Source organism: Anolis carolinensis, chromosome 6 (assembly GCF_035594765.1).
Source record: "Anolis carolinensis isolate JA03-04 chromosome 6, rAnoCar3.1.pri, whole genome shotgun sequence".
Classification (NCBI taxonomy): Eukaryota; Metazoa; Chordata; class Lepidosauria; order Squamata; family Dactyloidae; genus Anolis; species Anolis carolinensis.
In genome coordinates this window covers 92919387-92936149 of record NC_085846.1, presented here as the reverse complement: position 1 = coordinate 92936149, position 16763 = coordinate 92919387, and the positions used below count along the sequence as shown (strand labels likewise).

At 39.4% G+C, this 16763-nt stretch overlaps 1 protein-coding gene across 3 annotated transcripts in view; it reads right to left on the bottom strand.

Annotated features, from left to right (window-relative positions):
• Window positions 1-917: 917 nt before the first annotated feature.
• The window catches only part of calcr (calcitonin receptor), a 138550-nt gene continuing 122704 nt past the window's right edge, over window positions 918-16763 (bottom strand). For all 3 annotated transcript variants that reach the window (XM_062983984.1, XM_008112528.3, XM_003222109.4), the window contains 2 exons: window positions 9733-9774; window positions 918-2013 (listed from right to left, as the gene is read on the bottom strand). In XM_062983984.1, coding sequence (XP_062840054.1) covers window positions 1792-2013; window positions 9733-9774 — 264 coding nt within the window. In that variant the 3' untranslated portion in view covers window positions 918-1791. The remainder of the gene's footprint in view (window positions 2014-9732; window positions 9775-16763) is intronic.

The following is a 16763-nucleotide window of genomic DNA, read 5'->3' as shown; positions in this document are numbered from 1 at the left end:
AAATGTTTTGGACTTCCGCTCCCCAAGTCCAAAATAATGGAAGGACCAAAGGTTGGGAATCACTGTTTTAGAGAAGTGGTTCTCAATCTTTGGGTCCCCAGGTGTTTTGGCCTACAACTCCCAGAAATCCCAGTCAGTTTACCAGCTGTTAGGATTTCTGGGAGTTGAAGGCCAAAACATCTGGGGACCCACAGGTTGAGAACCACCGCCTTAGAGAAAGGCACATCTCCTCTGAACAAATTCTTCCAAGGAAATCCTGTGATAGGTTAATATTAGGGCACCGTAAATCAGAAATTATTTGAAGGCACATGACAACAAGAAACAGTAAAACATAGCAAATACCTTGGATTTTTTATCTACATGAAATAGGACCATTGGCAAAATACAGGCAGATCTCAGTTAACAAAGCCTCAGATAAAAAAGCTCCTTTCTACAAAGTCTTTTAATGCTTTCCCAGCCTACTGGTCTCTTCCTTATTCTTCATCTAGTTTGTAGTTTTTTAAGCTACTTCAAAATCGGGATGATAATGAAGAACGCCTGTGGAAATAGGTTTTGATGCTGAGTGGCAGCAGAAAAAATAAACAGCAGGTCTTACTGAGTATGTGAACAGCAAAACAGAAAAAGAAAAAAAGAGAAGCTTGTCTCTGGAGCTTCTTGCAGCATTTTAGAAAAGCATAGATCTATACATCTGGCTACTGAAAGAGAAATCATAAGGAAGGTGGAAGCAAGGGAAAGAAAAAGAAGCCATTCCTGGAACAGAATCTTGTTCTTTCTGTTATTTCCATTTCTGTTACCAAATTTTCTGTGAAGGAAGTCATGCCCATGTACACATCTACTTCACAAACTGAGATATACCTGTATATGCTGAATATTTAGAAGCAGAGTTACATACGATTGTAAAGAAGGAAAAATCCAAATACATTTCACAGTTTATTTGCAGAGAAAAAAAAAGTTCCATTATGTCTGGTAGCTGGGCTGAAAAATATGGCTGAAAATTTCTCGATACATGATTAATATCAAGCATCCAGAAAATGGAATATCACACAGTCTCCTGGTTCTCTCATGAGACTTTCTGACAGAACAATGTGTTTCTTATGCTTAATCAATTCTTTTTGACAGTTTGTGACACAATAAATAGTTTACCTTCATTTTTGTCCTGTGCTGGATATTAAAATAATACTGAATGCCATCCTCTTGAGATATTGAGGGTTTACATACAATGGAATGATTTTTTAAATTGTGTGCTCTAAGTGCAAAAAAGGAAAGCATCTCAGCTGATGGATATTCAAAGAATAAAAGCTTCCCAAGCCACGGACAAATAACTCATATTTATAGTTCCAATGTCTAGAATAAAATGAAAATATCTAATGAAAAAGCTGTGGATTGTCTCCTGTCTGCATTTAGTTCAATTTCAGGAATAAAAATCCACTTGTAGAAACAATGGCATCTCCCAGTGGGGGATTGAAGGGAAGTTGTTTCTTATTACGGCATCCTCCTTTCATGTGACCAAGATGGAGAACAGATTAAATCCCATGCTTCTCACTGGTCAACTCCAACTTTGTCCCTTTTTTTTTTTTTTGCTCTTAGTGCAGCCTTTGACTGTTGGAGCCACTGACCACTTTTCTATCTCTGTCAGACTCTCTTTGAGTTGTCTCTACCAGATAGTCGAGTTTCTGTAATTTGCACATGATGCGTCCTATCACCAGACCGGGCCCTGCCTTGCAGCGGCCTTGGTGGCTTCACCTTCTCTTCTTCTTTCACAAACAGAATGCTGTACCTGCTGTGTAAAAGCTAGGCAGACGTCTCTCCTGATTTTAAGGCAACCAGTTCAGAGTCATCTATATATTTTCCATTAAACTGTTCGCTGCTGGAATCATGATGGTATAGGTAAATTGGGACCTCTGTGATAGAGGTTGCTGTGTAGGAGGTAGATCGCGTAGAGCAATGTTCTCGGCGCCTTTGGCCCCACTGGGTTTTGTACTGCATCCACTGCCTCTTCAAAGCTCCTTGGACCTGCAGGCATAAGATATTAAGAGTTTAAACTAAGAAGTTCAATGTGTTGTCGAAGGCTTTCATGGCCGGGATCACAGGGTTGTTGTATGTCTTTCAGGCTGTGTGGCCATGTTCCAGAAGTATTTTCTCCTGACATTTTGCCCACATCTATGGCAGGCATCCTCAGAGGTTGTGAGGCATTTATCCATGGGTCACAACCTCTGAGGATGCCTGCCATAGATGTGGGCGAAACGTCAGGAGAGAATACTTCTGGAACATGGCCACACAGCCCAAAAGACATACAACAACCCTGTAAACTAAGAAGGTTTGTCATTGCTAATTCTAAAGCAATAGTTAATGAATTTTCTCAGGCTTCAAAAACTCACTTAGTATGTTAGACATGTTTGGCTGACATTTGGAACTACAAAAAAGTGAGGTTGGAGTAATAGGCTTAATATGGTGGATAGGAGCCCAAGACAGCATGATGTAATTGTTGCAGTGTTGGATTGGACTCTAGAAGACCAAGATTTGCATCCTGTTCAGCCATGGAAACCAACTGGCAGATCTTGGTGAAGTCACACACACAATGGCAACCACCTATACCACAACCCCTGCATTGTGCCTTCTCTTCTAGGTCACTCCTGGGTGGCAGGATGTCCTAGAGCTGGTGCATCCTGTAGTAGCTCTACAGCATCACTGGCAACCCAGGAGTCAGAGGAGAGGAGCATACTGCCATCACCATTGCAAGTGTCACAGAAGAAACTGGAGCAGGATCAAGAACATGGGGCATCACCAGCCAAGGAGGAGCAGTGGCTTTGGACACAGTAGTACAAGGAGTATGACAGATAGTGGCCTGGACAAAGGGAGGAAGAGGGGGCTACCACTTGCTTACTTGTGAGTAAACCACCCCTCTCTACTCTGAGAGGCCCAGATGGGAAGGTACAGTACATGGATTATGGTATGGGAGGAGGCCATGTCATAATTATGGTATGGGAAGCTGACATCAGCCTTAGTGATTTCATTACCTTTCCCCATTCTACTCAAAAAAGGGAGTAGTCCATAGTACCAAGACCCTCTGCCATTTCCCCACTCAGGGCTGGGGGAATGTGGAAAAAGTCAACCCAAGGTTTTTGGGTTAAGTTTTTGTCTAATTTTTTCAACTTATACACAAGTATATATGATACTGCAGGCCACTGGGGACTCAATTTTTTTAAGTGAAATGAAACACATCTGCCTTGAAAATCAAAATGAAAGGAAACACATCAACTTTATAGCTGGCGGTGGGAATAACACTGAAATCTATCTCACTTTTTATTCTTCAATATAACAGTAACAACACTGTTATGGAGTCATCATTTTTGTGTGTTTAGATATTTTACTATTACATTGTACAATGTTTGAAAATATATTCTGATTCAAGCCACCTGCAACTAGAGTAGAAAATGAAATATGAGGGATATGAATAACTGAGGTGCATGAAATGGATCCTAATTTTCATTTTCATATTTTATTTAATTTTAAAATCTATTGGGCAACTTGAGCAAATCTTCTTCATTTGAAAGCATGAAGCTATTACTGTTCATAACGAAAGCATGGCTGTGGACATGTATTTCCAGACTGTGGGTTGTGATCCAAAGCAAAAATACGAAGACAGAGTACGGGTTCATTGACTTTCCATTACTTTCTTCATTTTTAAAAATTTGGTTGTACTCCCATACCTATTACCTTGGGTAAGCTCCATTGAACTCAATATACATTTATAAATTAAACACCTTTTGTTTCTTGCTTCATTCAGGTACACATCTTTGGTACTGAGGGTATGACTCTGTTTTTCCTCAAATAGTCATTTAGTTTTGTTGATTAGATTTTTCAGACTAGAACTGTGTGCAAAACAATATCACGTAGTCCTGTGATCAAAAGACCAGTGCATAGTGAAGGGTACTATTCTTAATGTCAAAAGTGCTACCTAATACTTGTGACAGAAATATACTGCTTCCAAACCCAACCCCCTAGAAATCTTGCCATTCACTCTGCCCTTTGTGTTTTACTTAAATCTCCTTCCAGATTAGGTTACTATATATCTGGGTGAACCATTTACATATGGATTTGTGGCCGTGTCAACGTATGCGTTCTTTAGTCTGCTATCTGTTGTCTGACTCCAATTTAAATTGATAAAGAGGTTTAAAACAACAAAAATTGTATTGAACAACAATAGTATACTATGTGTTGTTGAAAGCTTTCGTGGCCGGAATCATTGGGTTGCTGTGAGTTTTCCAGGCTGTATGGCCATGTTACGGAAGCATTATCTCCTGATGTTTCACCCACATTTATAGCAGGCATTCTCAGAGGTTGTGAGGTACCTCACAACCACTGAGGATGCCTGCTATAGATAAGGGTGAAACGTCAAGAGAGAATGCTTCTGGAACATGGCCATACAGCCCGGAAAACACACAGCAACCCAATTTATTTATTTCGTGTCAAAAGCATTGTACAACAAATACATTTCAAATAATGGAAATTAAAAAAAAAGAAATCACAAGCAACTAAATAGTTTTGGACCAAAAGCGGGCAACAGCAACCGCATTGTCTGTAGCTTTAAACAACTCCTCCTCCGTACATGAGGCAGGGCATTGTGGGCAAGCATACATATGCTGAGTTGTTTGTTCAGCTCCACAATACATTTTCTCGTACAAACCTCCAAGCCCACCTTTTCAGTGTTGCAGACCTCCCCCCCCCCCAGATGACCTTTGCCATGTTGATGGACAGCAGAGGAGGCCACAGAGATGCACCCAGATATTTTCTTTTAGCTGCACACACTGTGATAGGCATTCCTAGGGACTTCCAAGAAGTCCTCAGGTAATCTCTGTGGGCACCTTTAATGCTCCGCATCCAACTAAAGGAAAATAGTTATGTGCCTTCAAATGACTCCCAACTTATGGCAACCTTAAGGGGAAGATACCAAAGGGTTTTCTTGCCAAGATTTATTCAGAGGAGGCTTGCCTTTACCTTCCCCTAAGACTGAGGGATTTGCTCAAAGTCCTCCAGGGGTTTTCTATGGCCAAGGGGGTGATCAGACCTTAGTCTCAAAAACCATAGTCCATTATACCACACTGATTCTCTACAGGAAAACAGTTGGATGGATCTCGATTCCTCTCCTTACCCTCCACTGACATAGAAATGGGGGGGGGGGGGGGTTCTACACTGAAAAGGTGGGCCTGGGGAGGGGATTCTGTTCATTTTCACTGTGTGGTTAAAACAGAAGTCCATCCTCAAAATGAATGTAAAAGTGGATTTCTGTGAGTTTTCCGGGCTGTATGGTCATGTTCCTGAAGGTTTTCATGGCAGGAATCACTGGGTTGCTGTAAAAGTGTTTTATTATGGTGTGATGTGGACTTATACATATCTGAATTCACTCTCTTATCTTCTTTACAAACTCTCTCGCTTTGTGCTAAAAGACAAGACAGTGGGTGCTACTGGGTGATGATTTTAGTATGTAACTTGCCGAATTTTATCACTTGCAGAATTTTAATTGGGGTGTGTTTTATACTTTACATTATGGAGGAAAAAATGGAAGAGCTGCATTAATGTGATTTAATTGGTAGAGACAGAAGATCCCTACTTGCACCTGTAATCCTAAAATACTTTTATTTGTACATATTTGTTTATGAAGGCATATAGATTGCACCTAATGATGCTTTTGAAAGATGTTACTAGGCATGGCCTGCACACCTGTGACTGAACACAGATTTTTTTTTATCTTGAACTGTGAGTTAGTAGAAGGAAGGACAGGCAGATGTCTTTGTGAATTGCAATTGACATAAGATTGTTTAGAAGTTAACACAAAGCTCCCTCTCTCAATTAGTCTGCTTTTGTTTGAATGGACAAAATGGTTGAGTTCTGGCACTGAAAACAATAGCTACATTCTGCTATGTTCCCAGAGGCACCATTCTGTGATTTTAAGGATATATCCAGTCTCTGAGTCACTGTTTCACCTTTAGCTCCTTGGTGAATCTCAAGGTTCTAGTAAAAAAGCAAATAGCTCATCCATGCCTAAAGCCTTTCTCTCCTTCTGACTTCCCTTAGAGCACACATTTTTGCTTCTGGAGTAACACTTCCGTTTTTAGAAGCACTTCTCTCTCCTCCATTTCCGATTTTGTGACAAATAGGGGAGATAAGATATATAGTGCTTATCAACCTGGATTAAAAGCATGCCTTTCTGTCCAAAATCTCAACAATCTTCTTTTCACATGCTTTCTGATACAGAATGGACTCTATAAATCAGTGACGTGATCAAAATAACAATGCAAATGATGCCTATATAGAGTATATAAATATGATTTTTGCATTATAAATGACCTTGAAAGAATTTAGATTGAATTTGCTGTACTCATTCCTTTCATAAGAGAAAAAACCAGCAATTATAAATTTCCTTCTATGGGCCATGTATACAATTGTTTTGTATTAATTATATATTTGAGAATCAACGTGAATAATGTTGGACTAGGAGACCAGGGTTCAGATGCACATTTAACAATGGCAACTCACTTGGTAACATTTGGGAAACCACACTGTTTCAGCCATGGAGGAAGGCAATGAATATATCTGAACAGGAAAACTCTAGGATGGGGATGCATAAGTTGACACGACAGAGTGCCCCAAGAACAACAAATTATCTATGTGGAAAATACCATCATGTAGTTTCACCATTAGATGGAATTGAAATGTCATGTTTGGAGGAAGAGACAGATTTCTTATGGGAGAGACACAATAACACTCTTGTCTAACTCCCTGGTGTCTTCTTTAAGCATTCAACAAGGAACCAATGAAAAAGTTTTCGTATTGATTAAGATGACTTCTCCTCCTCCTCCTCTTCATACTTATTTATATACTGATTTCTCTCTCTTAAAGAACAATGAACATTGGTAAAGACAATACAATGCACAAATCAAAATCTATAAACTATAAATATTAAAATAGAATGAAACCTAAAACAATCTAAAATGAATAATCAAAACCATTTAAACCAATTTAAAATACACAAAACACCACACCCCCTGACTTGAAATGCTTGGTTTGCTTTCTCTAAATTCGTGGTGTTCTGGATACAGCTTTTGTGGGTTCTGAAAATGTGAGAATAAATAAAACTGTGTCGCTGTCTCCAAATGCAGATATGGAACATTATACCGTTTTTGAACATTTGTTTTGGATTAATTTCACCGGATTCTGCCTTCATGAAAAAGTGTCCAGTAATAAGCAATAAATCACTAAGGAAACCAAGCTTCCATTGCATTACAGTTAATCCCTTTTTTTGTGCCATGTTATAGTTTTTCCCCTCAAGAGAAATAGCACTGTGATCGCGATGCATCTGGCAACAGCTAGCTGGACAATTTTGCTGGAGGAAACTAACAACAGAAGATTAGGCTCCGACTTTAGCTTAAGAGTTGCATTGGATCTAAAGAGCGACTGGAGCCCCTGGAGAAATGTTGACAGAATGCTGACAGGTTTTTAAAGATGACGGTTCTTAAGAGCAATTCAGGGGATGCAGTGGTTTTTAACTTTTAAACTTTGAATGATTTTGAACTGGGATTTTTTAAAAATACTGTTTATATTTAATCCTGTTTTAATGTTTGTATATTTTAAATAGTTATGCTAATGCTTTATTGTTAGGCTGCTTTGAGTCCCCTTTGGGGGAGATAAAGCGGGGTATAAATAAATATAATACTAATACTAATAATAGAAGAAACTAGATTCCTCCCCCCCCCCCCCCAGTTCTCCAAAAGAACTCACACTGGAGATGAATTTGCTCCTCCATATAAAAGGAATAGGATTTTATGTTGCATTGCAACTCTGCTGTCCTTCACTATAGGGAGACATCCATGTTTTCGGCTTATATTCTTGCTTTTTTCCATTCGTTTTTGAAAGTCTTTCCTGATTTTTCTATCTCTCAGACTTATGAATTTTACTTTATTTAAAGTATTTCTAAGCTGCCTTTCAGGACAAAGATTCTCCCAAAGCAGCTTCTCTCATAGTGTCAAAATGCAATTGTACATCATAACAACACTGGAATAGCTAGAGAAGCCCGCAAACGCATCAGGGAATATATTTTTGGAGCTTGAATATGAATCTGGATATAAGATGAATGCCCTGTATTTTGCAAAAGCTATTCTAGCAGTGGATATGAGTTATAACACTATTTTTGGGGGGGGGGGGGGCAATAGTAATTGTGTTGAAGTAAGGTTTATCTTCCATTCCAAGCAGCTTCTGGGGAAGGATGGCCGGGGGGGGGGGGCATTTTGTCCTTTGCTTTAGCAAGCAAAATATCTTAGGTTGGCTTTACGGGAGTAATTATCCTCATGCTTTCCTTATAGGTTTACTACCTATTTAACCACTGTGTGAAACAGGATATTGGGATATATGAAACTTTGGTTCAAACCCCTGGCTTTCATTCTGTTGTTATGTAACTAACATGTGTACATGAAAGCAGCTGGCACTTTCCACACCCCTTTAAAATGTTCTGAAACTCATTTTACTTGTGGATAATTCCAAAGCAGAAAAGCACTGATAAAATTAGTTATCCGGATAGGTGTAGGGTCAAGTTTTTCTCAGGCACAGAATCCGGCAAAGTTAGCAACCCACTTGTACCACTGATGCCAATACTGTCAGGACTTCCAAACACCACACAGTCAGTTCCTAGTAAAACCAGAATATGAATTTTGTGGTTCCTGGAATCTAGCCTTGACCTCAAGACATTAAATATCAACATCTCAATTCATGGCATTTCCAGGAACAAAGAGCTGAGATTGTTATGAAACTATAGTGAAATGCTTAGTTCAATATGTAGATATATAAAACTATTACTAAGTTGGCCTAACTTCAATACAGTAAAGTCTCACTTATCCAAGCTTCACTTATCCAAGGTTCTGTATTATCCAAGGCAGTCTGCCTTTTAGTAGTCATTGTTTTCGTAGTAAATGTTGCAATGTTTTGGTGCTAAATTCGTAAATTACTACATAACATTACTGTATATTGAACTGCGTTTTCTGACAATTTATTGTAAAACATGATATTTTGGTGCTTAATTTGTAAAATCATAATGTAATTTTATGTTTAATAGATTTTTTCTTAATCCCTCCTTATTATCCAAGATTTTTGCTTATTCAATGTTCTGCCGGCCCGTTTATCTTGGATAAGTGAAACTTTACTGTATTTCCAGAATGAGGAAAACACATTTAAAAACCATTGTAAAGGCTTAGTGGGCAAAATGTGGCCTATGGGCAATATGCAGCCTCCAAAGCCTTCTATGTACCACCACCATCATGTCAAGAAGGAAAATTGAGAGTAAAATTATTTTGCCACTTGTGAGATTGTTTGTTTGGGGACCTCTGAACTATGATCACTTATGGTTTTATTTTGTCTGGTGTTGATGTTGCTCTTGGCATAGGAATATGCAAGGATTGGGATTACTCTGTTTTCTCCCCAGTGCACCTATAGTGTACTTTGAAGAAATAAATATGATTTGGGGGGGGGGGGTGCAGTTTTATCAGTGGGAGTGTCTGAAGCTGAATGGGCTCAGAATTTGTCAATACGTTTTTGTTTTTTTTTCATTTTGGGGATGCAGTCTATTGACTCAGTCTACAGTTGACTCAGCCTATTTTTCAAGCCAAGTTGATGTGATTTGGGAGGACTACTTGCTTTCTTAAGAACGAACAAAGCATTATTGTTGATCATTGGAAAGCTTACCTCTCCATTGAAGAAGCAGAAAATTGTTGCCACAAGTAACCCCTGTGAAACAAAAGAAAATGATAATTACCTTTGCTTATAATAAGGAGAATTCCAACATTTGTTTTATTCATTCTCCATAGTTAGACAAGGATAGAACATGAGGCCATCACACTTCTTGCTGCTGCTTCCTAGCAACTCTTAGTTAGAAACATGCACATTTAGTCCTTGAAAATAGCATTTAGTCATCAAGAGCATCATCTCCATTCATTTGCCTAGTCCCCTTTAAAGCCATTCAAGCAGCCATCACTACATCTTGTTGCATGAATATCATAGTTAACTTGCATGCCCTTCAACTGTCTCCATTTTCCAAGGACATTCATGATTAATTGCTGTCCCACATTTTCAGCTGCTTTTAAAATGTAGCCATTGTGACACCTTAAAAGATGGAAGTTTCTATTGTGGAGAGTCATACATCAGTACCAATAGCAGCTTTTAAGAAGGATATGTAATCTTGTCTGGGATGCCTTTCAATAAAGAGAGACTATAATTGCAGTTCACTACTCCTGCAAGAAATGTTAACCTCCTCTCCTTGTCCTGATCGTGATTGTCTACTCTTTCTGACTTCTGTTTTAAAAGAATTAGCTTGATGTCAATTGCCATCAAGCCGTTTTAAAATCTACAATGATCATATGAATGAGACGTCTAAGTCACTTTGTTAACAACAACTTTGCTCAGGACTTGTAAAATCACAGCGGTGGCTTCCTTCATCGAGTTTATCTATTTGTAGTGCAATCTTCCTTTCCCTCCCTGATGTCTTCTACCTTTTCCAGTAAACCATTTCCTAGTGAATCATGTCTTCTCATGATATGCCTAAAGTATGATAGTCTCGGTTCAGTCATTTTGGTTTCTAGTTTAGGCTTGATTTGCTGTTTGGCTCATTTATTTGTCTTTTTGAATGTCCATTTTATCTGCAGAAGTCTCCTCCAACAGCACATATCAAATAAGGTGATTTTCTCCCTATCAGCTTTTTTCTCTGTACAGCTGTCACCACCATATATAAAAATAAGAAATGGGACTGATAATTCTGACATTGATAATCAGTGACATATCTTGACATGCGGTCATTGCTAATAGTCAACATGGATTTACCAAAAACAAGTCATGCCAGACTAATCTGATCTCTTTTTTTGATAGAGTTACAAATTGGGTCGATACAGGGAATGCTGTGGATGTAGCCTACCTGGATTTCAGTAAGGCCTTCGACAAAGTCCCTCACGACCTTCTGGCAAACAAACTAGTAAAATGTGGGCTAGACAAAACTACGGTTAGGTGGATCTGTAATTGGCTAAGCGAACGAAGGGTGCTCACCAATGCGTCGTCTTCATCATGGAAAGAAGTGACAAGTGGAGTGCCGCAGGGCTCCGTCCTGGGCCCGGTTTTGTTCAACATCTTTATTAACAACTTAGATGAAGGGTTAGAAGGCACAATCATCAAGTTTGCAGATGACACCAAACTGGGAGGGATAGCTAACACTCCAGAAGACAGGAGCAGAATTCAAAACGATCTTGACAGACTAGAGAGATGGGCCGAAACTAACAAAATGAAGTTCAACAGGGACAAATGCAAGATACTTCACTTCGGCAGAAAAAAATGGAATGCAAAGATACAGAATGGGGGACGCCTGGCTTGACAGCAGTGTGTGCAAAAAAGACCTTGGAGTCCTCGTGGACAACAAGTTAAACATGAGCCAGCAATGTGATGCGGCTGCTAAAAAAGCCAATGGGATTCTGGCCTGCATCAATAGGGGAATAGCGTCTAGATCCAGGGAAGTCATGCTCCCCCTCTATTCTGCCTTGGTCAGACCACACCTGGAATACTGTGTCCAATTCTGGGCACCGCAGTTGAAGGGAGATGTTGACAAGCTGGAAAGCGTCCAGAGGAGGGCGACTAAAATGATTAAGGGTCTGGAGAACAAGCCCTATGAGGAGCGGCTTAAAGAGCTGGGCATGTTTAGCCTGCAGAAGAGAAGGCTGAGAGGAGACATGATAGCCATGTACAAATATGTGAGGGGAAGTCATAGGGAGGAGGGAGCAAGCTTGTTTTCTGCTGCCCTGCAGATTAGGACGTGGAACAATGGCTTCAAACTACAGGAAAGGAGATTCCACCTGGACATCAGGAAGAACTTCCTCACTGTGAGAGCTGTTCAACAGTGGAACTCTCTCCCCCGGGCTGTGGTGGAGGCTCCTTCTTTGGAGGTTTTTAAGCAGAGGCTGGATGGCCATCTGTCGGGGGTGTTTTGAATGCGATTTCCTGCTTCTTAGCAGGGGTTTGGACTAGATGGCCCATGAGGTCTCTTCCAACTCTACTATTCTATGATTCTATGACATATGAAGATCTTGCCTAGTTCCTTCATAGCTGCTCTTCCAAGTCCTAGTATTCTTCTAATTTTTTGATTGCAGCTTCCATTATCATTGAGTCAAGGTCTAGAAAATCTTTTAACTATTTCAATGGCTTCATTTCATCTTTCAAGTTATGCAGATCATCTATGGTCATTATTTTGGTTTTCTTTATATTCAACTGCTACCTTGCCTTTGTGCTTTCTTCAATCGTTTCCAAGTCCTTCCTATTTTCGGCTGGTAGGATGGTGTCACTTGCATACCTTAATTTTTTCCTCCCTCTAATTTTCACATCATTGTCCTTTATGTAGTCCAGCTCCATCTAGTATTTGGCTTGCAAGTTAAACAGACAGAGTGATAAAAGCCAGCCTTGTTTGACCACCTTGTCAACTGGAAAACATTCAGTTTCTCTATATTTTGTACTGATAGTGTTCTCTTATCCTAAGCACAAATTATGAATCAAGATAATCAAATGTTGTGGCTTCTTCTTCTTCATTTGTTTAGTTGTTTTCAGCTCTTCGTGATCTCATGGACCAGTCCAGGCCAGAGCTCCCTGTCGGCCGTTGCCTCCCCCAGTTCCTTCAAGTTCAAGCCAGTCACTTCAAGGATACCGTCCATCCATCTCGCCCTTGGTCGGCCTCTCTTCCTTTTTCCTTCCATTTCCCCAGCATCATGATCTTTTCCAAGCTTTCCTGTCTTCTCATGATGTGGCCAAAATACTTCATCTTTGCCTCCAATATCCTTCCCTCCAGTGAGCAGCCGGGCATTATTTCCTGGAGTATGGACTGGTTGGATCTTCTTGCGGTCCAAGGCACTCTCAGGATTTTCCTCCAGCACCAAAGTTCAAAAGCATCTATCTTCCTTCGCTCAGCCTTCCTTATGGTCCAGTTCTCACATCCATAGGTTACTATGGGGAATACCACTGCTTTAACTATGCGGACCTTCATTGCCAGTGTGGCACATCTATTTTTTTAAAAGAGCAACCTATAGTTTTTCATGATCTATCCCGGGGGGGCTCATCCCTAAATGCCGTCTAGACATTAAGTAGGTCATTGATGCCACGTTAAGGTCGGGAGGGGGGGGGTGCCTGAATGATTTCAAATTTAGAAAAGGCCTTTGTAAAACCTGGAAGTATATGAAGTCACAGGGTTTTTTTGGGGGGTGGGGGTGTCTTTCTCTGGCCTAAAAATACCTAGATAGCTCTAAAACATGGAGTAAATACCCCCAAAAGTAGTAGAAGGCTTTGGGGATGGGGACAAAATATTTTGGGGGTTTTCGGTTGTAGTTTCCTACAGACCCTTGAGTCTTCAAGGGGCTAATGTGGCCACCAGTCTCCCTAGTTATCCATCTCGATCTAAACAACTGTAGCTATAGTACCCTCCCCCAGACTTTAATCCATAAAGCTCTGGTTTGTTTTTCCCCTGAAATTCTTTGGTGCACTTCATTATCCAACATATGGAAAACAACAAACAAATACACTGTCAAACTATACATTAAAATATATACATTTTTGTGTTTAATATGCAGCCTATCCATGTATAATTGAACGTAAGACCTACTATATTCAGCAGATCCTTTCTCCAGCTAAGACTGCAACATCGAAAACTCTAGTATCAAATGAAGAGTTTTCTCATTTGTTTCCCTTCCTTGTTAATAAAGGCACTTTAGGTCACACAATGACTTTCCATTACTGCTCCCATTTTCCTAAATTCTTTTCTCATTTGCAATTTTATAGCCACATTGTCTTTTTTTATTTCCAGAGGTACAATTGAGCTTGTTTCTTGAAGACAATGAGTTTGTTCAGATGCCCTTGAAATTAGATTTTAGTTAGCACTTTTGTGGAGGACGTTAGTTGAGGTGAGAACAAAAAGAGCCTGGCATTAAAAGGAAAAGTCCCAAATCCAGAAAGTGATGTTATTTCTGCAAAAGAGAAAGTAGCAGCTATAAATGGGGTAATAAAAAAGTAATGACTGTAGGGCCTACCCTTGTAAGAGGGTGAAAAGAGGTCTCGATTTATGGCCAGCTTTAAAAGAAAGTTAAATGAGATGGAACTGGGATATGGAAACAATCACAACAGCGGCTTGACCCTGACACAACTATTCTTCCTTAGTGGATAATTACATGGCTAAACCGAGATTTTGTGACTATCATTATTGATGGTAATATTGAGGACTCAAGGAATTGCCAGATGGCCCCAATGAGAAATAATCAGACAGTAACTATAGTTAATTGAGCACATTCCAAAGGACAAGAAACTGTTATCACAGAGCCCCTGCCATAAAATGCTATGATATGTTTGAACAAGGTGCAGTTTGTAGCTAAAGAACGTATTTGTATAGAGAAGATGGTTTAGGGCCCCTTCACATTACGAAATCACAGCACCATGATTCTACTGTAATAGCTATTAGAAATGTGCAAAAATGTTGGAAGTTTTGTAAGTTGTAAGAAAATTAGTTAAATCTGTACATCCGAAGCGATATCCGACACATGAGCGTGGCCTGTGCCAAAAACTTTAGAATCAAAACTTACCCAATACTTTCATTTGTATTTGGGCTCCCTCCCAAATTCAGATTCATTTTCGTGGCAAGAAAGAAAAGCAAAGCAAAGCCAGAAAGGCTCCCATTCCTCTGTAAATTAATGGCTTCTCACCCTTAGGAGAGGGAAAGGAGGGAGAAAGCAGAGTTCCCTGGAAAGAAGCACGGAACTCTGGGAAATGTAGTTTGGGATGGCGAGGAGCCCTATGCCAGAGAATTCAAAAGGACTTGCTCTAAATTACATTTCCCAGAATGCATTGGGATCAGAAAGCACCAATCAGGAATGGGAGAGAGAGAGATTTGCCTTTCCATAGCCAACCAGAGTTCCAATAAATTGGTTAATTCAAATTTGAGTCAAATAGTTATTTTATTTCATATTCTAGTTTTTCAAGAGTTAAGCAGAAATAAATAGTCACTCTTTGAAAGAACCGAGGGAACAAAGACCAGGAAGACCAGTCTCACATAAAAATCTTTCTGATCTATAGATTTTGGAAATAATTTTGGGGGAGTCAGTATATGGGCACTTCATCTCAAGCATTCTACTCACCATTCTAAAAATACTCCATAATCCATGTAATCACCCCCTTAATTGTCTATCAGAAAAGATAAACAATTATACAAAAGGTTAATTGAATCACAGTTTTGGAAGAGACTCCATGGACCACTGTCCAACCTCCTGCTCAATGTAGGTATTCCATCTCAAGCATCCCTAGGAAGTAGTGGTCCAATCTCTCTAGGTAAGTGGTCCCATTGCTGAATTGCTCTGTCAACAGGTTCCTCCTAATGTTCAATCAAAATCTGTCTTCCTATAACTTGGATTCATTTCACCTGGTTCTATCCTTTTGAGTAGTCCTTCTCTGTGATTGTCCTTTAGATATTTAAAGTGAAACTATAGTGCTACAATTCTATAGTGTGAATGAGTCTCAGGTGCTGTAGGTCATAATGAGATGAAAGCAATGGCAAACCATCTCTCAATAAATCTTGCCTAGAAAATAGATGTTAAGATCACCATAAGTCATAATTGCCTTGGAGGTACATAACAACAAGGAAAGAAACAAAATCAATTTGTAATGCAGCCCAACAAAAAATTTTAGTGCCTTGGTTTTTAGGCCTATTCCTGGGGTTATTTGATGCACTGATTCAGAAAACTGCATTGGATAGAGTGCATCGGCTCTAGTTTCTTAGGTATTGTTGTTATGATTTCCCATGGGCGAGCAGATGAAGACTGATATATGATATATATTCTGTATTTCAAAAACTAGAGCTAATAGAAGGAAACTGATTCAATTTTTGGAATCAGCAGCTCAAATATACCCAGAAACAGGAGTAACGTATGAGGCACCAAAATGTGTGTTGGCCAGTATAATGTGTCATCCCATACTAGTGATTTGTTAATGCTGAATCTAAAATAAAATAAGAAGCATGTGGATTGTAATAGTAGTTGTTAACTGTCCACAACAATCAGTTGTGGACAATAAACAATAAAGCACAGGTATAGTATACAATGGTAAACAACTAGTATGTGGAAGAGTGGTGCTTTTATCAGTTTACAATGTAGACTGCATATTTCTATATATTATATAGAAGCAGATGAATTTATATTTTCTTTATGATAAATTGGTTCTAAGACCTCATACTGTCATAATGAGAATATCTGCTTCATGAATAGTGCCTCAGAAAATATCTTTAATTACCTCTTTCTCACTGTATCACTGTGTACTAAGGCACTTCACTTACATTGTTTTCATCTCATTTTCATAAGAATCAACTGTGGAATGATAACAGTTGAATCAGGAACAAGGAAATGCAAGAAGGTCTCTTGGTTAAAGAAAGGCTCTTAGAACCAGTATTGGAGTAGTAGAGAAAAAAGAGCCCTGCATCGTTTTATTGCTCATTTTTAAGTGGCTCATTTACAACAATTTTGGACCATTTGTTGTAACAAAACCACCTCATACTAGTGAATCATTTATAGGGCGAAGAAATAGTGAGACAGGGAGGGTTGTCATCACTGCTTTGGTTGAGTGTTCTTCTGGAAACCCGGCATGGAACACTTTGTTGTGTTATGTTCCAGCTGTGAATGTTGCTTTCAGAAGAAAATGCCTATATTTATTTATCTCAA